At 38.0% G+C, this 24,194-nt stretch overlaps 1 protein-coding gene across 2 annotated transcripts; it reads right to left on the minus strand.

Annotated features, from left to right (window-relative positions):
- Positions 1 to 11,179: 11,179 nt before the first annotated feature.
- LOC112750482 (F-box/FBD/LRR-repeat protein At1g13570) lies at positions 11,180 to 14,409 on the minus strand. 2 transcript variants are annotated; one of them, XM_025799219.3, is made up of 4 exons: positions 14,206 to 14,409; positions 12,940 to 13,760; positions 12,697 to 12,855; positions 11,180 to 11,677 (listed from the first exon to the last, which is right to left on the minus strand). In XM_025799219.3, exons 2-4 carry the CDS (start codon positions 13,750 to 13,752, stop codon positions 11,384 to 11,386), a joined length of 1,266 nt encoding a protein of 421 aa, XP_025655004.1. In that variant the 5' UTR covers positions 13,753 to 13,760; positions 14,206 to 14,409; the 3' UTR covers positions 11,180 to 11,383. The 2 variants fall into 2 exon arrangements, with proteins under 2 accessions (XP_025655004.1, XP_025655002.1); XM_025799217.3 differs by having other exon boundaries at positions 12,940 to 14,409.
- Between the last annotated feature and the right edge of the window lie 9,785 nt (positions 14,410 to 24,194).

The following is a 24,194-nucleotide window of genomic DNA, read 5'->3' on the forward strand; positions in this document are numbered from 1 at the left end:
TTGACCTTCTCCAGTTAGCTGATAAGTAACAAACACTACCATCTGACCCTCGGGTACTGATGCCTAGGCATCTTAGGCTAGTTTCACAAGTCTTTCTCATTAGTTTTCATTAGGTTTCATGCACTTTCTTAGGCAATAAGTAAGCTTTGGATGAGAAATGTATGCATATCTTGATTCAATCAAACATTGTTAATTATGTGCATTTTCATGACATTTATGCAAGATTTACTTGAATGCCATGAATGATGTAAAATCTTGTGATTATGGCAAGACTATGATGCATTTGTTTGGTTGATGATAGGTGAGGAGAAGCAGAGGAAGAGCAAAGAAAAAGCACAGAAGGTAACATTGGTGGCCAAAGTTGACTCACCAACGTTGCCTCAAACGTTGCTAGAGGAGAACGAAGCAACGTTGGTAGCCAAAGTTAGCTCACCAACGTTACCACAAATGTTGCACACCAACGTCTTCGATAAAATCTCAATTTGGAGTTGGAAAAATTTGATGTGACGCGTTCATGTGGATGACGCGTACGTGTGAAAGTGGAAAAAATAGCAAGTCTCGCGCACGCATGGGTGACGCGCACGTGCAAAATGCAAAAATCCAGCTTTGACACGTATGCGTGGGCGACGCGTGCGCGTGACCAAGAAAGAGTTGGTGTGCAAACGTTGTCGCTAACGTCTTTGATAGTTTCAAAGAAAAATGCATGGAAAACTAATCAGCAACGCGTACGCGTGAGCGACGCGTACGCGTGACCAGGCAAACGTTGGTGGCAATGTTGGTGCACTAACATTGGCACAAACATTCCTCAATGGTTTTAAAGGGAACGTTGGCCACTGTTAGTGCACACGAACGTTAGTGACTAATGCCCATGCTGAGCTCATTTCCAATGGAACCCATGCAAGATTGTGAACGTTAGTTGACTAACACCCATGCCAACGTCACTAAAAGCCACTCCTCACTTGCTTCAACAACGGCCAAAGCCCACATCCAAAGACTTGAAGTTTGATTGAAAAAGTGTATAAATAGGATAGATTTTGAGTTAAGAAAAGAGGCTGGGAAGCAGGGACCCTAATTGGGAAGCCTTGAAATCATTTTCTTTTGTACTTTCATTAGTTTTACGTACTTTCTTTCCCTTTCTGTTTGATTGAGCAATGATGAACTAAACTCCCATTTTATTAGGGGGAGGAACTCTATTGTAATCTGAATAAATGAATGAAATTCTTCTTCTTCTCAATCCGCTTGTGTAGTTATTGGATACCTTCTATGCTTATTGAGATTCACTCACTCTGGAAGGGGGGTTTCAGTCAATTGAATGCTTGTGTGAGCCTCGGAAGGAGAATCATAAGCATTAGAAGTGGAGCTCTATCCTTCACAATTCTCTTGACCAACACTATTCGGGAGGAATTGAGGTCTTGAGAGTTTGTGTGGCTTATGGATAAGAGAATGTGCTTAACCTCTTCTCATGACAATTAGATCAAGGAATTGGCAAGATTGATTGTGATTAGAGAGATTGGGTTGCCAAGGAATTGGCATCCAACCAATTACAATCCACCATAGAACTACTCATATGATTGAGAATGAAGTTGAGACCCATTTGATTCATGATGGATTATGATATCCCCAATCCCTAATAAATCTTTCTCTTTGATTTTCTTCAATTTAGATTACCCTGAATTTACTTTAATTGCAATTGTTTACTGCTTCCTCCTTTACTTTTCATGCACTTTACATTTCCATTGCCATTTACATTTGTGCTCTACTTTCTTGCACTTTAAGATTCAAGTCATTTACATTTCTTGCTCTTTAAAGTTTCATATCTTTACATTTCCCGCCATTTAAGTTTTTGTCATTTACTTTGAAGCATTTATTTCTCTAGTACTCTACATTTTATTCCATTTAAGTCTCTGTCCTTTACTTTCCAGCATTTACTTTCTTGTAATTTATGTTCTGTTAAATTAATTTCACCAAACTCCTTTCAATATTAGCTTGACTAGACTTATTACCCAACTAAAATTACTTGATTCATCAATCCCTATGGGATCAACCTCACTCTTTTGAGTTTTACTACTTGATGCGACCCGATATACTTGCTGGTAGTTTATGCAGATGTGATTTCCTGCCATCAGGTACGTGTTGCACCTGCAAAGATCTCACCATTGCTCTAAACCTATTGCCGGCTTTCAGAGGATCAGTTGATCCTCTAAAGGTATGAGGATTAACCTTTAGAAAGGTTGCCAATGTCATAGGACCTGCAGTTGAGCTTCCTCCAGCTCCGTTACCAATCCCATTTCCGTTCATCCTTTCCATCACTTGGTTGACAGCCACCACATTAGCTTGCATAATGTTGATAAGCTGGGTCATTACCGCCAGAAATTTGGCTTGATTGCCAGTAGGAGCGGGTTCCTCATATCCTTTTCGTCCGCGACCCCATCTACTAGTTGCCATTTCAGGTCCTATCCACACAAAACAAGTGATATCAAGGTGATCAGTCTCAGTATCTCAGCTTATATACTTTAATTCCCCAAAAGTATACTCACAGAATTTATGCTAAACATATCAGTCAGATATCTTAAATAGCACAGGCACAATTCAGAGTATGCATTGAAGCATAAGCAATCCATCCCTCAAGCTCACGAAGACGAACTGCTCTAATACCATAATGTAACACCCTAATATTCAAATCCTTATGCTCGAGTCATAAGTCGATAATAATAATGTGGTACGAATCTCAGGTGGATTATAATACATACATACATATACATACATACATATATATATAATTGAAAGGAAGTATAAATCGAGAAGGCTGAAAAGAGTAAAAATAAAATCACGAAGTCGTAACACTCACGTATTGACAATTAGAAGATAAAGCATGAATCGAAAATGATACGAATATAAAGCCATAAAGAAGAGTAATAATAAGACAAAGTATATATGTATAACATAAGTAAATAGCCACTAGTCGCGACCTGCGAAGTTTAGGCCGGCTAGGGTATGATATAAAAGTAGTTGACAACAGTACCTCCTAGTCTCTCCCAAATGATACATAAAGGCCTCTATAAGCAAGTCCTAAAGGAGATCAATACAAAATATAAATTTTTCAAAATAAAGGTGGAGAGATTCTAAGCAAAATATAAAGCAGAGAATATAAAGGTCTTCGCCATCTCTCAGATGAACCACAGCTCATTTCTGAGCACCTGGACATGCATCTGAAAAACAAGAGATATATATGGAATGAGAACCCCCGACCGATAGGTTTCTAGTATGGTAAAAGTGCTAAATAAATACAATCCACTATAATAAAAACTCACTAAGCATCCTAAACTTTCTTTATTCATTCATTCATCTTATGTTCTCAATAATCCATGAATTAGGCAACTGTTCTAGGGGATACTAAGTCTAGTCAACTCCTCATCTTTCCACTCTTTCCAAACTTCTTAACACTTAATTCCAAACCAAACCATAGCTAGTAAATTTAAACTCAGCGTTTAAATATCAATTTTTTCATTCTCTACCTAGAGCAAGTGAAATCTCTTCACTGCGTCTTCCTAGGGAGCTCAAGTTACTTCATTCAATAATCATCATTTTAAATTAATCATCTCATTATTTTATTTCAACAAGAACAACCCCCAACGTCAACCAGCACCAGCATGAGGGACCTCTCAGTTGTACAAACACAAACAATACAGACAAGTAATACACAATTAAGATACAAGTAGAACAAGTAGCATATAATCAGGTAACCTAGCATATATGATTTAGCAATCCAAAACAAATAGGCAAATCCAAACAAATCAAACATATGCAAATGACGAATGTCTGCCTTGTGGCCAATGATATCATCTGTCGGTTATATAGCCAACCCGACATGTTCGGTAGCTAACTCAGACATAGTCCTCTCTATTGTTTACTCGCTATATAGGATAGCCTCGCAGGGTGAGTGCCCTATACACCTCGCAGAGTTAATGCTCTGTATATTTCGCAGGGTAAGTGCCTTGTGCACCTCACAGACAGAGGGAAATCTCGCAAGGTTGAGTGTCCTACACACCTCGCAGAGTTAAGTGCTCTGTACACCTCGCAGACAGGATAGCCTGTATTTCTCGCAGGGTTAGTACCCTATCATAACATCGTATAACCTTTCACAATTTCACCATCACTTTTATGATCTCGCAGGCAGAACAACCTGTATCTCTTCTTAAACTCATTATTCGTCTCTGATAAACCATTATTTTATGGTTTATATTGTGTTTAATTGTGTGGTTTTATCAAATCTTTACCCACTTATTCATTAAATTAGCATGTATTTACAATTCCTTCCCAAAATTATTCCATGATTGAAAACTTGCTTCCTAGAAACTTTTAATTATGTATTTTAATTCTCCTTTATTCCATTCGATGCCGTGATCTGTGTGTCAAGTGTTTCAGGCTTTATAGGGCATGAATGACTTGGAGATTGGAAAGGAAGCTTGCAAAAATGGGAGGAACACAAGAAATTAAGGAGATGACCAGCGAGAAGTGACGCGGGCGCATGGCTCACGCGACCGCGCAAAATGGAGGAAATTGCAGTGATGCGCTCGCGTGCCTGACGCGAACGCATGGATTGTAAACTGCGCACGTGACGCGAATGCGTGGACGACGCGCACGCGTGGCAAGGCAAAATGCTGGAGGACGCGAACGCGTGGATGACGCGATCGCGTGACGTGCGCGATCTGCAGAATCTGCAGAATTCGCTGGGGGCGATTTTGGGCCATGTTTTGACCCATTTTTCAGCCCAGAAAAGTAGATTAGAGCCAGGGAACATGCAGAGACCTGAGGACAACATTCATTCCGCATAATTTTAGTTTTAGATCTGATTTTACTCCTCCTCTAGGTTTTCTCTCTACACATTCATAGTTCTTAGGATTTTGATTTTATTGCTTTTTGGATTGGGATATTGAGAAGAGTTATTACCTCCGTCAAGACTTCATCATTCTAGTTTGTTTCCTTACTTGTCACTTATTCTTTCATATCCTTAATTTATTCAGAGTTACTGTTGGATTATTTTTAGAATTTATTAGTACAAGAACTATTTTATTTTTAATTGATCCTTTTGATTATTATTTATCATGTCTTTCTTTATTTCCCTTTCTTATTTTGCGAAGTTTGCATTCATAATGAGCGAGTAGTTCCATAACTTCATTGGGAGTTGATTGAAAGGAGGACCTTGAGTTGGATGCTCAAGAGTAAAATTATAGTTGGTTTTAGCGTTGGGTCGCCCTCTAATCACTGACACTAGTCTTTCCCATGGGAGATGATTAGAACTTGTGAATAGAAACTGGCTTCCAACTTGTTTAACTTTCCTTTATCTAGTAAAGGATAATTGAGCAGGCAACCTTCAATTATCAATTGATCTTGGGAGAACTCCATCAAGGATAGGACTTCCAACTAATCTACTCCCGGTCAAGGTTTTTATTTAAATCACATAAATTCTCTGATTTAATTTCCTGTCTATCAACTCAAACCCTTTTGGAAAACATCTGATTAATAAAATAGCACATCTTTCTGCAACTCGTTGGGAGACGACCTGGGATTCATACCCCCAGTATTTTAATTCTAATTTTGTGACAACCCTTCTAAATTGATAAGAAGATTTTTGGTTGGTTAAGAACTATACTTGCAACGTATCTCTATAATAATTTCTTGACTCGCCAATTTCCGCCACGTCAGTCTCGCAGGGTGGGTGTCCTGTACACCTCGCAGGCTTTAAATCTGTATCTCTTTATTTATAACCACCATAACTAGGGGGAATTCTCAACCTCGACTCATCTATTCATCCCGGGATATAGTGTCCATCACACATCTCAAACCTCATCTCATCAGTACCTCCACTTATGTCATTCTCATTATAATTTCAACCCACACTTAGGGCGTTCTTCATAAGTTCAAGCCACACTTAGCTCCCTTTCACTTTAATTCATTAACTCACTCTTTAGGTCTTGTTCTTAGCTCCTTTATACTTAGTTTTACCGGCTCTAGAATCTTATCGACGTTTATAAAGGTTTGGGAGGACAAAAGAATGGTTGAACGTAATAAAAATATATTTTTCTAAATTCTGGGAGGTGTGTGTAAGCACAGGCTGAAAACTTGGGATCTGCGTACGCATGCAAACGTTCGTGTACGCATGATGTGAAATTTTAGTAAGTCGCGTATGTATGCATGGTGTCGCGTATGCATGATCCCAATTTTGAACCATGATGCATATGCATGCGATATCCACGTACGCAGAGGCACTTGGCAAAGGCCAATGCCCACGTACACATATCAAAGGCCGCGTACGCATCCATATAAGAAAACAGAAAATCTGATATGTTGCAGAAATCAGTTTTTCGGTCCAATTTTCAAAACCTCATAGCTTTTTTCACAAAATTCCTTTTTCAACCATTCTTGAACCGTTGGAAAGATCTTTAAATGCTCTTTTATAAAAATATAATTTCAAAGAATTCCCAATTCCAAAGATTGAGTTACGGACCACTGAATTTGGTCAAAAATCAGTTTTTACCTAAAATTAGAATTTACCAATCTTTCCAAGGTTCACAAGCCAAAACAGTTTTCAATCATTAAATTGGCCACAAACCAGCCACATTCACATAGTTATACTGAACCAATTCCAAACCTACTTCATCTACATAATTCCACCCAAAATCGTCAAGTTCCACACACCACTTCCTCAATTCTCATTATTCAATAATCATACCAATTATTCACACATTCAATATCTAAAATCCATTCAATATCATATATCATCACACTATACAAACACCACTTACCTTCTTTACCTCTTTCCAGCCTCCGGCCCAAGATTCACGGCCCCTGGCCCAATTCATCAATTCAATATATATACATAATTCAACACATACTATCATCATCCAAATCCTCAATTTCACAACACCCAAATATGCAAAATCACACAATACATACCCAAATCACTGTTCTTTATAGCATGTCATCTATACACATTAATTCCAATCAAACACACAATTTAAACTTAATCCTAGGGGCATTTAACCTAGAAATTCTCGTCACACCACACGGTACTTAAATGAAACTTAAACCGTACCGCTTGTAGTCACAATAATTTGCCCTTTCCTTGCAAATTATCCACCAAGCACTAGCTCCGAGCTTTACCAAGAGGTCCACAAATCAAACTCAAGTTTCCAAGAGCACCAAAATCTCACCCCACAACGCTAACATAACCAATATCGTACAAACATCAACCTAGGGTTTATGAAATCTAGTAAATTGCAAGGGTTAGTGATTTCTTATCTTAATCCACTGAATTTTTTGTGATGAATATCACCAATGGCTCATACTAGAGCACTCCTAAATAATCAAAACCACAAAATTTCTCAAAACCCACAACCAAATTCTAATTTAAAAAGAAAACCAAAAATTGGGTAGAGTGAAAAGAAATACTCACCACAATGCCTAGAAAAATCGAAGAGGGCAAGAAGAGCGACGCGTGGCCGCAAACGGCTCGTCGATTGGAGCTCCACAGAGAAAGTTATGGTGATTTGAAGATCAAAGGGGGTTAGGATTTTGGTTTCCATCTTTTCTCTTCTCTCTCACCATGGAACACATCAAAGGGGGGAAGAAATGATGCGGAAATGGTTTAATGTGAAGGGTTATATATGTGGGTTTGGGCCCACTTGGGTCCAGTTCACTTGGTTTAGTCTGTTTGGCCCAACTTTGGGCAAAAACCTTTAAGTTTAATGTTTTAATGTGCGTTTTAATTATTTTTACCATCTTAACAACAAATATTTAACTTTTTAACCTTTTCCACTCATAATTAATTTTCTCAGCTGCAGTACCGGATAGCTCTCAGCCGGTACTGCCGGTCAAATTTCCAGTGTGCGTTTTTACGCTGAAAACTATGTTTTTCGACTAAAAAAAATTCACTGAGTCCAAAAATCCTATTTAAATTATGAAACTCCAATTGATAAATTTTCTAACCATATTCGCTCATATTTAATTTATTATTTAATTAATTACGGTTTGACCGAATTTTACATGCCAATCTCTAATCTCCTCTTACGGTAGCGATTCCCTCTGAAGTCGGGAAATTCATGCAGAGATGGGGAGTAGAGACGACTGCAGCTAGTCGGTTCAAGATTGTCTAACTTATCAATGCATTGTAGGCTGATGCATTGATAATACTTGGTTACTCCTCCTCCTACAAATCCTCCAACTATCATGTGGATGTGCCTATGAGGGATTTGTCGTGGCCGATCTCGTTGAATTTTCATCGCCTCTCTTCCTTTTTCCCAGGTCGTCCGACCTTTCTACGAGGTACCTTTCTAACCGACCTTCTCTGGCCAGTTTTTTTTTATCACATTTTTCAAGTCATAGCAATCATTGGTGGAATGCCCATATAATTTGTGATACTCACAGTATTCCATTTGACTTCCAGCTTTCTTGTTATTGTTGGGACGAGGGGGTCAAAGTTTTTCAGTGTGGCAGATTTTTCTATAGATGTCGACAAGAGAGACTTAGAGCAGGGTGTAGTTATGGTATCTTCGAGGCTTGTCCGGGAAATATTCATCCTTTTTCTTTGCATCCTTATCTTTATCCCGAGTTTGATAATGAAGGTTTTGCCTTGGAACTGGTTTTCTAAGTCAGAAATTATCCTCCATGTTGATGTACTTTTCCGCTCGTTCTTGTACTTCATAACAAGAGGTTGGATGCCGCTTTGATATGGATTAAGAAAATGCCCTTCTTTGAGGCCATTAACTAACCCCATTATTACTGCTTCTGGAGGTAAATTCTAATTTCTAAGCAAGCTTTGTTGAATCTTTCCATATAAGCTTGGAGTGTTTCTCCGACCTCTTGTTTGACTTTCTGAATGAAAAATCGGGTGAGAAACTTCATTGCGAGATCGTCAAAACAGGTCACTGACCTAAGTGGTAAGCTATCAAACTACTTCATCGCTGCTTTAGTTAACGTTCTCGGAAAAGCTTTGCAACAGGTCGCATCGAACGCATCAAGCAAATACATCCAACTTTTAAAATTACTGAGATGATGTCTTGGGTTGATTGTTCCATCATAGAGGTCCATGTCGGAACTCTTAAATTCCTTGGAACCTTAGTCCGCATGATTTCTTCTATGAATGGATCTTCTCCACCAAAAGGACTTCCCTCTCGATTTGTATGATTGTTCCAATTTTCTAGGCTGGCTTTTAATTTTAGACATTTTTCTTCTAATTCTGTTCGACGTTATACTTCTCTTCACAGGTCTTTTTCAACTTCTCGTTCCCGTTCTATCTCCTGCTCAAGTTGCTCCAATCGGCCATGATGCCCGTGTATGAGTCCTATGATTTTTTTTGGGTGCAAAGGCTCCTCATTCTCGGGTGGATGTACCTCCGAATTTATTCACCTGGATTGAGAGTTTCCTGACATTCCCTCTGCGTTAGGGTCACCTGTTCTATTCAGTCATTGAGGTATCATGAGTGCTTGGTCATCATTATGGTGCTTTGGTTCAGATTCGGATGCCGTATGTCCGTCTTCGAACTGATCGTCTACCATGATTGGATGTAGACTTCCAAGTCCCCGGCAACGGCGCCAATGTTCTGAGGGTTACCTAAAATTAGGTCACTTTTGGGCTGAACGTGAGGTCTAGACTCCTTTTGAGCAGCGTCCGACTTCTGTTAGTGTCGAGGTACCGCCATTCGAGTTCCTTGTGAGGAGTTGGGGGTGGTACCTGCAAGGACTCCGATACTTAAGTTAGTAAGGATTTTAGGCAAGTTTTTAGTAGATTGGGTTCTGAATATATCTGAGGGTGTCAGTGTATTTATAATAGAATAAATAACCACCTTTTAGTATAGTTTCACCTTTGATGGTGGATAACCATTCTCTTTTTCTAGAGAAGTTGTTGAGATCTCCTTTCTAGATAAATGAGAGATATCTTAAAAGTTAGTTGCTCATTAAAATAAACAAAGTCAATCTTTGTGTTGCCATGTACGACCTCCCTCTTATATTTTTGGGTCAGTATGAACAGATACCACCTCCCATAAATACTCATTGCCATCCTAAGTTACCCCCTGCGGTGTGTGGAGTTATGCCCTTGTTTTGGTGATAACCAAACTAGCGAAGAGAGCTCTTGGCTTGGTTCCAAGTCTGGCCGACTATTGGGTCATGGGACCAGGGTGTAGGTAGTCCAACCCACTTAAACCTAGTCAAGGATGATGAGGCTTTTGGTGAATGGTCCAAGTCGTACGGTGGCAGCCCAATCCACCCAATAGATACTGGTTGGATGAATTAGGTTGGGCTGCCTTATATCCAGGTATGAACAATGCTCATTTTCTTCCTCCCACCCACTCCCGCTCTTTTAAATTGAACACTGCCTTATTGAATTTCAAGGGATTTTCTTTTCAACCATGTTTTCTTTATGAACCATTTGTAGTCATGCTAGTCCTCTAATTTTAATTTTTTTTTAAATCTATTTCAACTTTCAAATTGCATATTAACAAGGGTATGTGGGGTCCAATAATAACAAGTATAAATAACAGATTTTTTTTAATATATATGATAGTATCAATAAAAGAGTTACTAAATAATTAAAAGATATAGTTAAATAATCATCTGTGTATAGCAGCTGCTGTTGGGCTGGGGCTTTGTCCTCTAAAGTGTGAAATGACTCTCATGAGAGAACAAAAAGACAAACTAAAGCAGGCAACAAAACAAGTGTGAGGAGTTAGCTCACATGTCCGATTAAGTGTTAGGAGTTCGAATATCATTTTGTGCATACAACATTCTATTGATCAATGACAAACTCTTAAATTGAGCTCTGATATGCAACAAATTAGTTTTTAATTTGCTGGATTAGGAATAACATGAAAAACCAAAAAAAGAAGGCATTACAACAGATGGTTAAGAATCCTGTTCCATTTAAAAGCATACTATATAATCTGCTCTAATCAACCATTTTAGAAATAATAGCATGTAACTGAACTTATATAATTGAAAGACTATCTACTGCTGACTATAAGGTTTAAGAGTTAAGACTGAGCATAACAGCTGCATTTTCAGCATTCTAAATGAGTCAAAACATACAATTTGGAATATTATATTCCTTATGGCAACAAGAGACAGGACATAGATTCAAGGCATAGAATCACCGTAACAATGGCAAGAACAGCAACCATGGATGATGGGAAATTGGTGAAAATTGACAAATTCATCTATCCTGCATATATATGTATCCGTTTTTCCATCCATAGATACAAATTTCTACTTTTGCTTGATAATTTACAAGTAGTCTTATTTCAGAATGTTGTTATACACACTATAACCACAGAAGGTGACATTGACATATATAATAATGCATTTCATTACCTAGTCCACAAGATTGATTACTCACGGACAAAAACAATTTCTGCTTTGGCAGAAGCACGTCGGAACTTCACCAATTCGGTTAACATTTTTAATTGACTTTCCACAACATATATACAAGGAATGATACTCATTGTCTCGAGCACAGGAGATGAGGCAAGCAAGAATTTGATAAGCTCCATCTCATGTGGCACACCACACATATCTGTCAACTGCACGACTCTAAGATGGCTTAGTCTACATTTTGAAGAGCACTCTTTCTCCCAAAAATCCAAGTCTGGTGCATCTGTGGCACTTGGTATGTTTGATGAACCCTGCAAAAGGAAATTGGTATAAAATATGCCCTACAAAAATTTAAATTTTTAAGACTAAGTTGCATTTGAATAAGGTATTTCTCATTTTAGAGAATTATAATAAGAGTAAAGAACTATTTTAGTCCTTAAAGTTTGGATTATGTCCTAATTTCATTCGTAGCATTTGAAACATTCTCAAACATTTTATTTCATCCTATTTAGTCCATTTTCAAAATTAAAAGTTTTCAAAAAATATCATTTTTCCTCCATTATAATCTTCTTCTAATCTTATTATTCTGTCACTATCACCCTCAAATCACTACAACTACCACCATGATCATTATATTTACAATTTTGTTCACTACCTAAAAGAAATAATAACAGAGGAAAGGATATTTTTTTTTTTAAGAAAAAATTAAACTTTGACCAAAAGACTAAAACTAGAACAAAATAAAATATTTAAGATAAAAATAGGACGCTTCAATCATTCGGAACGAAATTAGAACTTAACCCAAATGTTAGGGACTAAAACAGTTCTTTACCCTTATAATAATTAAAATGCTTCAATTAGATTCTCCTCAATTACAAAATTCTTTATTTGGATGAAGTAAATATATTATTCACATTTATAAAATTTTTTGGATGGATGAGGTCATTACATTACCTCCTTTCGCAAAACATGTTAGATTCTCTCTAAAATTACTTTCCCGGTTTCCCCTATCCAATAACTCCATCCAAACATTCTCTAAAGTAGCAAATTGGTCAAATGTATTTTCAGAGACTAAATGGATGTTGCACTAAATTGATGTTATAAATCTTTTAGTACTTAAATTGATGTCTTATGTATTTTTGCAGGACTAAATTGATATCAGAAAACATTCAAAGACTAAACTGATGTTACATGAATCTAAGGAACTAAATTGCCAATTTAGTCAATACGTAATTGAGACATGATCTACAAAACTTGATGACAGAAACCACTCATCATTACTGAAAATTGAGGGGAAAATAATCTGCGTGTGCAACGAATAAGGACTTACTGAAATTTGAAGTTCCTTTAGATTGGGAGAGCTGGTAATCAAGCGAAGAACAACGAGTATCTCTTTCATATCTTCAAAACTTACTTGATTTAACTCGATGGTCTCCAAATTCTTGTATATTATTGGAAGACATCCTAGATCATTACCTATGCTCAAATACTTGAAAAACAAGCAGAAAGGAATCAGAAAAAGAATTTTGCATACATGCTAAGAAAACAGGTTCAGAGCAAAAGAAAGGGTTACCTTTGTGAAGTAGATATGGCCAACAAGCCTTTCAAGGTTAGGCACGCCACCAAGAAACTTAAGAAAATTGCAACTTGCGCTCTGCTCAAAGTGCTCAGCGATGTCATCAGTCATATACATAGCAACGGAGATTTCAACGAGAAGTGGAGTATCTTCAAGACATATGTCCCTGAATTCACCTTCAAGATACAAGTACTTGAGGTTGGGAGCGCGGATACTAAGAGCTAAGCTATCAAAGTACGACAATGATAAGCTCTCTAAGAGAGGGCAATTGGAAATGAGGCCTTCGATTGCATCGGGCGATATCAGAACTTGATGAAGGTTTAGGCTCCTCAAACACAAGAATCCCTTAAAACTAAGAGGCGGATCCAACTCGCATCGAAAAAGCTCGAGGCGAGACAATTTCTTACAATTGAAAAGGCAGGATGGTATCCTGAAGAATTCGCCTTCTCCTAATTCAAGAACCAACTCCTTAATATCATTCCTTGAGAGGAAAAGAATCCACTGGTCTATTTCGGGGCAGCTCTGAAAGTACGAAATCGTGATTTGGAACTTATGAATTGGTCCTTGGTGAAGAAACAACAATCTGGTGATGAACTTGACAACACTTTTCTCAACAACATCTCGGTCACTGCAACTATCGACGCATTTTTCGTCGAAGACAAGTTGAGTAATGGAAGCCCATTTGTACCTCCATTTGCTCGATAAGATGCTAGTTTTCACAGCATCCCTTATTGGAAGCCGCACCAGGATGCTCTCCACGATGCTCTGAGGAAGATCACTGATCAAATCAGAACCCAAAGCATCGCCCATTTTTTATGCTTCAGCCAAATACACAACAAAAGGGGCAAACAAATCAAAACAGAATTCCAAAATAAACTCAACTAGTTAATAATTTCTACTACTAAAAATCAAATAACTCCTTTGCTTATTCACAGCATCCCTTCTTTTTTTACTTTGCTGGAAGTGAGAAGATGTGTTAAAATTTAAAGGGTAACAAATTCAATGAGACATGAACAACGAGAGATCCGATAGAACCAAAAATAGACCCACTAGTTTGCACAATCTGCACTTTTTGAAGGCTTACTGAGCTAATTCGATTGCAATTTGAAATGAAAATCCAGATAGGAAGCGAATTGTAGTTCAATTAAACCCAATTCAGAAAAACAATTGAGCAGATCTCCAAATTAAAAAAGGAAAGAAGAGAATTGGATTCCATTTCAATTGGGGTTGTGGGGGAAATGTAAAGGGGGCGAAGAACTGCACCAAAGAATGAAACTTTAATGCAACGTATTGCGATGGCCATTAGTTTAGTGTGTCAGCAATGAAGCGCTTTCTCTTTTCTCATCCGCCGTCGGTGTGGGATGGGAAAGGTTCAGAGGGACAGTCGGACAGATTCGAAGTCGCAGCGTAAAAAGTAAAAAAAAAAACACATATGTGTGCCATTTTCAAAGCTTTAAAAATTGAACCGATTATGGAATTGCTTTAATTATTAATTTATTAGTTCAACTAGTTTGGTTGTAATTCAATTAAAAAATTGTTTTGTAATAAAATAATAAATAAAATAACTAACAACAAGGTTCCTAAATTAACCACCAAGAATTATTCACACTGTTGTAAAAACCGGACCGGACCGGCCGGTTCAACCGAAAAACCGGTAAACCGGACCCTATACCGGTCCGGTCCGATAATTAGACCGTATAAGAAAGAGAATCGATACGAACCAGTCAGACCCGCTATAAACCGTTGAAAACCGGTCAAAACTCGGTCAAGACCGGTCCGACCGAACCGATTGAAAATACAAATTTATTCAAAATGTTGGTGGAGGGAGGGTTCGAACCCCTAACCTCAGTGAACTATGAGACACTCACAACCGCTAGGCTACTATGCTTCTTATACATTTATACGCAAATTATAATATATATATAAGTATCTGTTATCAACTAATCTACTTTTATTTTATTTTTTTTAATTTTAGTTATAAACTTGATCTTTTTAATTATATTTTTATTTAACAATAATTATAAACTCACTTATTCTTTTTTTTCATAATTATATAATATATATTAATATTATTTTTTTAATAAATACTTGTAATATATAATAATATAATAGATATAAACTAATTAATAAATTATTGAAATTTAAAAATAATAGTTATTTTAATACAAAAACAAAATAAAAATATTTATAATAGAATAAAAATAACAAAATACTTATTATTTCTGTTTCATATTATTTTAAAATAATTTAATATTCTTAAAATATTAGTGAAAATATGTATTTTAAATTTTTAGTTATTTTTTATTTATATAGGACCGGGTTAAACGGTTCAACCAGTGACTCACCGGTTGAACCAATAATCTAGTGACCCAGTAATCTGATCGGTTCGATCACCGGTTCGGTTCTGACAACTATGATTATTCAAAATTTGTTACAATAAAGAATAAAACTATTTCGAACGATATCTAAAACGATGATTTGGATTTAAACGTGAGGTCGAGATTCTTTGTGGGACAGTGTCGGACTTGTTCTTGTGCTGAGGTGCTACCGTCCAAATTATCGGTGAGGAGGTTAGAGGTGGTACTTGTAAGAGACTCTGATGCTTAAAATTAGCAAAAGTTTTACGCAGGTCTTTAGTAGATTAGAACGTGAGTATACCTGAGGGGTGTCAGTGTATTTATAATAGAGTGATTAACCATCTTTGTTGGAGTAGTTCCACCTTTATTGATAAATAACCGTTCCCTTCATCTCGGAAGTTTGTTAGGATCTATCTTTCAGGAAAGATAGTGATAGTTGAAGAGATTTGCAGAAACAGTTACTTGTTTGGGCAAGTAAAGCTGGCCCCTTTGCAGTGTCTGACTAATGCATTCGCATCTTTGGTGTTTTTTCTTCTATTATTTCAGTTGATTTATTAAGAACTCCTGTTGAATAAGAAATGATTTTAGGTTAGAATGAACGTTACTTTGATTAGTTGAATTTCATTGATTACAGGAACTTTAGAAGGAAAATAGAAAGAAATAGAGAAGAAAAGAGAATAGAAGGTAACAAGCAAAATATTCTCTGTGACAAGCAGAATGCTCTCTAACATGAATAGAAGGCTCTCTGGAAGCATAGAGAGGGACCTGCAACGTGAAAAGGACCACGTACCACGTTGGACCAATCTATCAATCATGCGCACGCTTGCAAGCTTGCGTACGCATGACTTGTTTAGTTGATATCGAATCAACTAGGGGAGAAAGTCTCCAAGAGTCTTGTTGAGTTGGTTGTGTGGGGTGTGGTTGTTGTTGATGAGAATTGTTCTGAGGGTTAAGAAGGTGGTTGTTTTGGTTTTGATGATTGGTGCACGAAATCACAATCACACTTTTGTAATTTCGCACAACTAACCAGCAAGTGCACTGAGTCGTCCAAGTAATACCTTACGTGAGTAAAGGTCGATCCCACGGAGATTGTCGGCTTGAAGCAAGCTATGGTTATCTTGTAACTCTTAGTCAGGATATCAATAATAATTCTCAGTATTAATTGGAATGAGTAAAAGAACATGGATTAAATAATACTTGTTATGAAGTAATAGAGAACAGGTTGAGGTTTTGGAGATGCTCTGTCTTCTGAATCTCTGCTTTCCTACTGTCTTCTTCTTCACACACGCAAGGCTCCTTCCATGGCAAGCTGTATGTTGGTGGATCATCGTTGTCAATGGCTACCATCCGTCCTCTCAGTGAAAATGGTCCAGCTACGGGTTTCGTAGGACTAATCATCTATCGGTTCTCACTAGTGTTGGAATAAGATCCATTGATCCTTTTGCACACTGTCACTATGCCCAACATTTGTGAGTTTGAAGCTCGTCACAGTCATCCCTTCCCGGATCCTACTCGGAATACCACAGACAAGGTTTAGACTTTCCAGATCTCAAGAATGCTGCCAATTGATTCTAGCTTATACCACGAAGACTCTGATCTCACAGAATTGAATGCTCTGTTGTCAGGAGAGGCAATCAAACTCGTGAACCAGGAACCAAAGAGATACACACTCAATCTAAAGTAGAACGGAAGTGGTTGTCAGGCATGCGTTCATAGGTTGAGAATGGTGATGAGGGTCACGGATCATCACATTCATCATGTTGAAGTGTGAGTGAATATCTTAGAATAGAAACAAGCGTGATTAAATGGAAAACAGTAGTAATTGCATTAATCCATCGAGACACAGCAGAGCTCCTCACCCCCAACCATGGAGTTTACAGACTCATGCCGTAGAAGATACAAAATTCAGATGTAAAAATGTCATGAGGTACAAAATGAATCTCTAAAAGTAGTTTTTATACTCGACTAATAACCTAGGTTTACAGAAAATGAGTAAGCTAAGATAGATAGTGCAGAAATCTACTTCTGGGACCCACTTGGTGTGTGTTTGGGCTGAGCACTGAAGCTTTCAGATGCATAGGCTATTCCTGGCGTTTAACTCCAGCTTTTGTGCCAGTTTAGGCGTTTAACTCCAACTTTTATGCCAGTTCTGGTGTTTAACGCCAGAAAAGGGTAAGGAGCTAGCGTTTAAACGCCAGTTTGCGCTACCAAATCTCGGGCCAAGTATGGACTATTATATATTGCTGGAAAGCCCAGGATGTCTACTTTTCAACGCTATTTAGAACGCACCAATTGGGCTTCTGTAGCTCCATAAAATTGATTTCGAGTGCAGGAGGGTCAGAATCCAACAGCATCTGCAGTCCTTTTTCAGCCTCTGAATCAGATTTTTGCTCAGGTCCCTTAATTTCAGCCTAAATTTACCTGAAATTACAGAAAAATACACAAACTCATAGTAAAGTCCAGAAATGAGATTTTTGAATAAAAACTAATAAAAATATAATAAAAAGTGACTAAAACATACTAAAAACTATGTAAAAACAATGTTAAAAAGGGTATAAATTATCCGCTCATCGCAACACCAAACTTAAATTGTTGCTTGTCCCCAAGCAACTAAAAATAAAATAGGATAAAAAGAAGAGAATATACAATGAATTTCAAATATCAATGAAGCTCAGTTCCAATTAGATGAGCGAGACTTGTAGCCTTTTTGCTTCTGAACAGTTTTAGCATCTCACTTTTTCCTTTGAAGTTCAGAATGATTGGTATCTATAGGAACTCAGAATTCAGATAGTGTTATTGATTCTCCTAGTTCAGTGTGTTGATTCTTGAACACGGTTACTTTATGAGTCTTGGCCGTGACCCTAAGCATTTTGTTTTCCAGTATTACCACCGGATACATAAATAACACAGACACATAACTGGGTGAACCTTTTCAGATTGTGACTCAGCTTTGCTAGAGTCCCCAATTAGAGGTGCCCAGAGCCCTTAATCACACTCTTTTTGCTTTGGACCACGACTTTAACCACTCAGTCTCAAGCTCTTCACTTGGACCTTCATGCCACAAGCACATGGTTAGGGACAGCTTGATTTAGCCGCTTAGGCCAGGATTTTATTCCTATGGGCCCTCCTATCCATTAATGCTCAAAGCCTTGGATCCTTTTTTTACCCTTGCCTTTTGGTTTAAAGGGTTATTGGCTTTTTCTGCTTGCTTTTTCTTTTTCTTTTATTTTTTCACCAAAATTTTTTTTCGCAAGCTTTATATTCACTGCTTTTTCTTGCTTCAAGAATCAATTTTATGATTTTTTAGATTATCAATAACATTTCTCCTTTTTCATTATTCTTTCAAGAGCCAACCGTTTTAACATTCATAAACAACAATACCAAAAATATGCACTGTTCAATCATTCATCCAGAAAATAAAAAGTATTGCCACCACATCAAAATAATTAGATTATTTTCAAGATATAATTTGAAATTCATGTACTTCTTATTCTTTTGCAAATAAAAACATTTTTCTTTTAAGAAAAGTGAGGGATTTATGGGATTATTCATAGCTTTAAGACATATACTCTAAATTTTATTGATTATGGAATAGAAATAAGACATGAAATAAGCATAAAAGCAGACAGATAATAATAAAAGAAAGGAAATTAAAGACATAAAAATAAATGATTCTAATACTAATGCTCATGTGACTCTTAAAATGGATCTCTAATAACGAAAGTTATCACAGAGTTAGGACTCAACAACCTGCATTGGGAAAGGCAAGTGCTCCTTCAATTTGTAGGAGTGTCTGATCCCTCAAGGGAGAGCCTCTGGTGTTTTAGCTCCTGTAGCTCACGCCTTTCCTTTTCTTGCTCCTTAAGCAGTTTGCAGAGCATGCTATTTTGATTTTGCTATTCTTCCTTAAGTTGATCCATAGCTTCTTGCAGCTTGGTGACAGATGCTTCTAGGCGGGTCCAGTAGTCAATTTGAGGAATTTCTGGAAGGAACTCCTGCGCCCTCCTTTTGATGGAGTTATCTTGCACTTGTTGTCCTTCCATTGACTTCTTGGTGATTGGGTGCTCGACTGGGATGAACTCATCCATTCCCATCTTCACCCCAGCATCTTTACATAGCAGAGAGATTAAGCTTGGGTAAGCCAATTTGGCTTCAGTGGAGTTCTTATTTGCAATTGTGTAGACCTCACAAGAAATCAGATGATGAATCTCCACTTCGTTTCCCAGCATAATGTAATGAATCATTACTGCTCTTTTGACAGTGACCTCAGAGCGGTTGCTAGTGGGCAATATAGAATGCCCAATGAAGTCCAACCAGTCCTAGCAACTGGTTTGTGATATCCTCTCTTGAGTTAGTTTGGGACACCTTTTGAGTTAGTTATCCACTTAGTTCCAGGGAGGCATATGTCCTCTAGAACTTGGTCCAAACGCTTATCTACTCTCACCATTCTCCTATTAAAAGATTCTGGATCATCTTGCAGTTGAGGCAGCTTGAAGACCTCTCTTATTTTGTCAAGGTGGAAGTAAATAATCTTCCCTCTGACCATAGTTCGAAAGGTATGGAAGGCAGTTCCAGTCATTCTCTGCTTATCTGTCAGCCACAGATTTGATGAGTAGAATTCCTGAACCATGTTTCTTCCCACCTTTGTCTCAGGATTAGCTTGAATTTCCCAGCATCTGTTTCGAATCTGCTCTTGGATCTCCGGATATTCGTCTTCTTTCAGATCGAATTTAACTTCCGAGATCACTGACCTCAGACCCATTATTTTGTGGTAATGGTCTGCATGTTCCTTGGTTAAGAATCTCTCTTGATTCCAAAGTGGCTTTGGAGTATTCTCTTTCTTGCCTCTTGAAGTGGTTTGTTTTCCCTTAGGAGCCATGATCTTAATGAGTCTTAGCTCGGTAATCACGGAAAAACACACCAAACTTAGAGGTTTTCTTGTCCTCAAGCAAAAGAAAGGAAAGGAGAGGAATAGGAGGAGAGTCAAATTCGAGTTGTGGAGGGGGGGATGGCCGAACGTGTATTTAAAAGTGGAGGGGTGGGGTTTTGAAAATTCTGAAAAAGATATGATAGAAAGATATGATTGATAAGAATTGAATCATGATATGAAAAAGATGAGATTTTAAAATTCAAAAGATATGACAAAGATATAAAAAAGTTAAATCTGAAAATTTGTTGATGCATCTAAGAATTAAGAGAAGACATGATGAGTTGGAAAGGATTTGGAGAGGAATTGAAAAGATAAATGAGTTTTTGAAAAAGATTTGAAAAGGATTTGAAAGAAAATTGAAAAAGAATTTAGAAGATTATTGAATTTTTGAAAATTGAGTGTGAGTGATGCAAATTTGTAACATGTTTATGCAGAAAATTATGAATTAAAATATGAAAGTTTGAAAAAATTTGAAGTGGAAGCAAAATCTCCTCCCCCCTGCCTTTTATGGCGTTAAACGCCCATATGTTGGCCATTGTGGGCATTTTTCTAAATGCCCAGGATGCTACAACTCTGGCGTTAAACGCCCAGAATGGTGCCCATTCTGGCGTTTAACGCCCATGAAGGTATCTTTGCTGGCGTTAAACGCCCAGAATGGGCCCAAAATACCCCTTTGAATCCTTCTGTAACTCTGTGAACTCCTGCAATTGATAATTAACCTTGAAGAGAATTTATATCAAACTCCTATAATTATTATTTATATAACAAATAAACCTTGCTAATGGCTGGGTTGCCTCCCAGCAACCGCTTCTTTATTGTCTTTAGCTGGACTTTACTGAGCTTTAATCTAGTCTCAGTTTTGAGCATTCTTGCTCAACATTGCTTTCAAGATAATGTTTTACTCTCTGTCCATTAACAATGAACTTTTTGTCAGAGTCAATATCCTGAAGCTCTACATATCCATATGGTGACACACTTGTAATCACATATGGTCCCCTCCACCGGGATTTTAATTTCCCAGGGAATAATCTGAGCCTAGAGTTAAACAGCAAAACCTTCTGTCCTGGCTCAAAGACTCTGGATGACAGTTTCTTGTCATGCCACCTTTTTGCTTTCTCCTTGTAAATTTTTGCATTTTCGAAAGCATTGAGTCTGAATTCCTCTAGCTCATTTAACTGGAGCAATCTTTTCTCTCCAGCTAACTTGGCATCAAGGTTTAGGAATCTGGTTGCCCAGTAGGCTTTGTGTTCCAGTTCCACTGATAGGTGACAGGCTTTTCCATACACAAGCTGGTATGGAGAGGTCCCTATAGGAGTTTTGAATGCATTTTTGTATGCCCATAGAGCATCATCCAGACTCCTTGCCCAATCTTTTCTACGGGTACTTACAGTCCATTCCAGGATTCGTTTTAGTTCTCTATTTGAGACTTCAGCCTGCCCATTTGTCTGTGGATGATATAGAGTTACCACTTTGTGGTTAATTTCTTATCGGATCAGAGCAGAGTCAAGCTGTTTATTGCAGAAATGAGTCCCTCCATCACTGATTAGTATTCTAGGGACACCAAATCTACTGAAGATATGCTTCTAGAGGAACTTCAGCACTGTCTTAGTATCATTAGTGGGTGTGGCAATTGCCTCTACCCATTTATATACATAGTTGATAAACCATTATTTTACGGTTTATATTGTGTTTAATTGTGTGGTTTTATCAAATCTTTACCCATTTATTCATTAAATTAGCTTGTATTTACAATTCCTTCCCAAAATTACTCCATGGTTGAAAACTTACTTCCTAGAGACTTTAAATTATGTATTTTAATTCTCCTTTATTCCATTCGATACTGTGATTTGTGTGTTAAGTGTTTCAGGCTTTATAGGGCATGAATGACTTGGAGATTGGAAAAGAAGCTTGCAAAAATGGAAGGAACACAAGAAATTGAGGAGATGACCAGCGAGAAGTGATGCGGACGCATGGCTTACGCGACCGCGCGAAATAGAGGAAATTGTAGTGACGCGCTCGCATGCCTGACACGAACGCATGGATTGGAAACTGCACAAGTGATGCGACTGCGTAGACGACGTGCACGCGTGGCAAGGCAAAATGCTGGATGACGCAAACTTCTGGATGACGCGATCGCGTGACGTGCGCGATCTGTAGAATCTGCAGAATTCGCTGGGGGCGATTTTGGGCCCTGTTTTGACCCAGTTTTCGGCCCAGAAAAGCATATTAGAGCCAGGAAACATGCAGAGACCAAAGGAGAACATTCATTCTGCATAATTTTAGTTTTAGATCTGATTTTACTCCTCCTCTAGGTTTTCTCTCTACGCATTCATAGTTCTTAGGATTTTGATTTTATTGCTTTTTGGATTGGGATATTGAGAAGAGTTATTACCTCCGTCAAGACTTTGTCATTCTAGTTTGTTTCCTTACTTGTCTCTTACTCTTCCATGTCCTTAATTTATTCAGAGTTACTATTGGATTATTTTTAGAATTTATTAATACAAGAATTATTTTTATTTTTAATTGGTCTCTTTGATTATTATTATTTATCATGTCTCTCTTTATTTCTCTTTCTTATTTTGTGAAATTTATATTCATAATGAGCGAGTAGTTCCATAACTTGATTGGGAGATGATTGAAGGGAGAACCTTGAGTTGGAACGCTCAAGAGAAAAATTGTAATTAGGTTTATTGTTGGATCGCCCTCTAGTCACTGACACTAGTCCTTCCCAAGGGAAAGGATTAAGACTTGTGAATAGAAATTGCCTTCCAACTCGCTTGACTTTCCTCTACCTAGTAAAGGATAACTAAGCAGAACAACCTTCAATTATCACTTTTATCTTGGGAGAACTCCATCAAGGATAAGGCTTCCAACTAATCTACTCATGGTCAAGGTTTTTATTTAAATTACATAAATTCTCTGATTTAATTTCCTGTTTACCAACTCAAACCATTTTAGAAAATATCTGATTAATAAAATAGCACACCTTTCTGCAACTCGTTGGGAGACGACCTGGGATTCATACTCCCAGTATTTTAATTCAAATTTTGTGACAACTCCTTCTAAATTGATAAGCGGATTTTTGGTTGGTTAAGAACTATACTTGCAATGCATCTCTTATAATAATTTCTTAACTCGCCAATTTCTGCCACGTCAATTTTTGGCGCCGTTGCCGGGGAGTTGCAATAGAGTTCTATTTCTAAAATTCTAAAAATTGAAAATTAAAAGAGAGCCCCCCTCTTCTTTCTTTCTCTTTTTTTGTGAAATCAAATTTCTCTCCCTTTTATACACTTTCCAATTGTGGCATCAAGTACTTGGAGTGGGCTTTTTGGCCTGTGAAGAAGAGGATCAAAATGGCACTTGATTCCTACTTCCAGGGGAACATTGCGTTCTCAAAGTGAGCGCAACGTTCATTCATCCACGCGTACGCGTTTCTGATGCGTGCGCGTCCTTTTGCTTTTTTGCTCATTGATGCGTACGTGTCACGTACGCGTGCACGTCACTATCAGTCTTCAGCTCTCAGCATGCTCGCGCGCCCCTTTACGCATACGCGTCTTCAATGGCGTTCACTTAGTGAGCACTACGTTGGCTTAGTGAGCGCTGCTCACGCGTGTGCGTTCTCTGCACGTGCGCGTGAGTAGCGAAATACCCGTTCCATGATTTAGCGCCACTCACGCGTTCGTGTGGTTCATCCCAGGTGCTCCATCGACGCGTACGCGTCATGCATGCGTGCGCGTCGATTGCAGAACTTTGCCCCCTAATTTCAATCTGCCCAAAAATGTTGGCTTAGTGAACGTAGCGCTCTCTTTTGAAAACGAGCGCCAACCGCTTCCATGTATACGCGTGGTTCTTCGAAAATTGCCCCTGACGCGTAAGCGTCCTGTACACGTGCGCGTTGCAAGTGAGCGTGGAATTCTTTATTTGAACGCAACGTTATACTGCAGTGCTTCTCCTTTTCTTCATTT

The sequence above is a fragment of the Arachis hypogaea genome, chromosome 15 (assembly GCF_003086295.3).
Source record: "Arachis hypogaea cultivar Tifrunner chromosome 15, arahy.Tifrunner.gnm2.J5K5, whole genome shotgun sequence".
Taxonomy (NCBI): domain Eukaryota; kingdom Viridiplantae; phylum Streptophyta; class Magnoliopsida; order Fabales; family Fabaceae; genus Arachis; species Arachis hypogaea.

Coding starts and splice junctions, on each gene's coding strand:
- LOC112750482 (XM_025799219.3), bottom strand. CDS start 13,752: ATGGGCGATGCTTTGGGTTCTGATTTGATCAGTGATCTTCCTCAGAGC. Junction 12,856..12,939: donor GCCATATCTACTTCACAAAG/GTAACCCTTTCT, acceptor TTGTTTTTCAAG/TATTTGAGCATAGGTAATGA. Junction 11,678..12,696: donor TAAAGGAACTTCAAATTTCA/GTAAGTCCTTAT, acceptor TTCCTTTTGCAG/GGTTCATCAAACATACCAAG.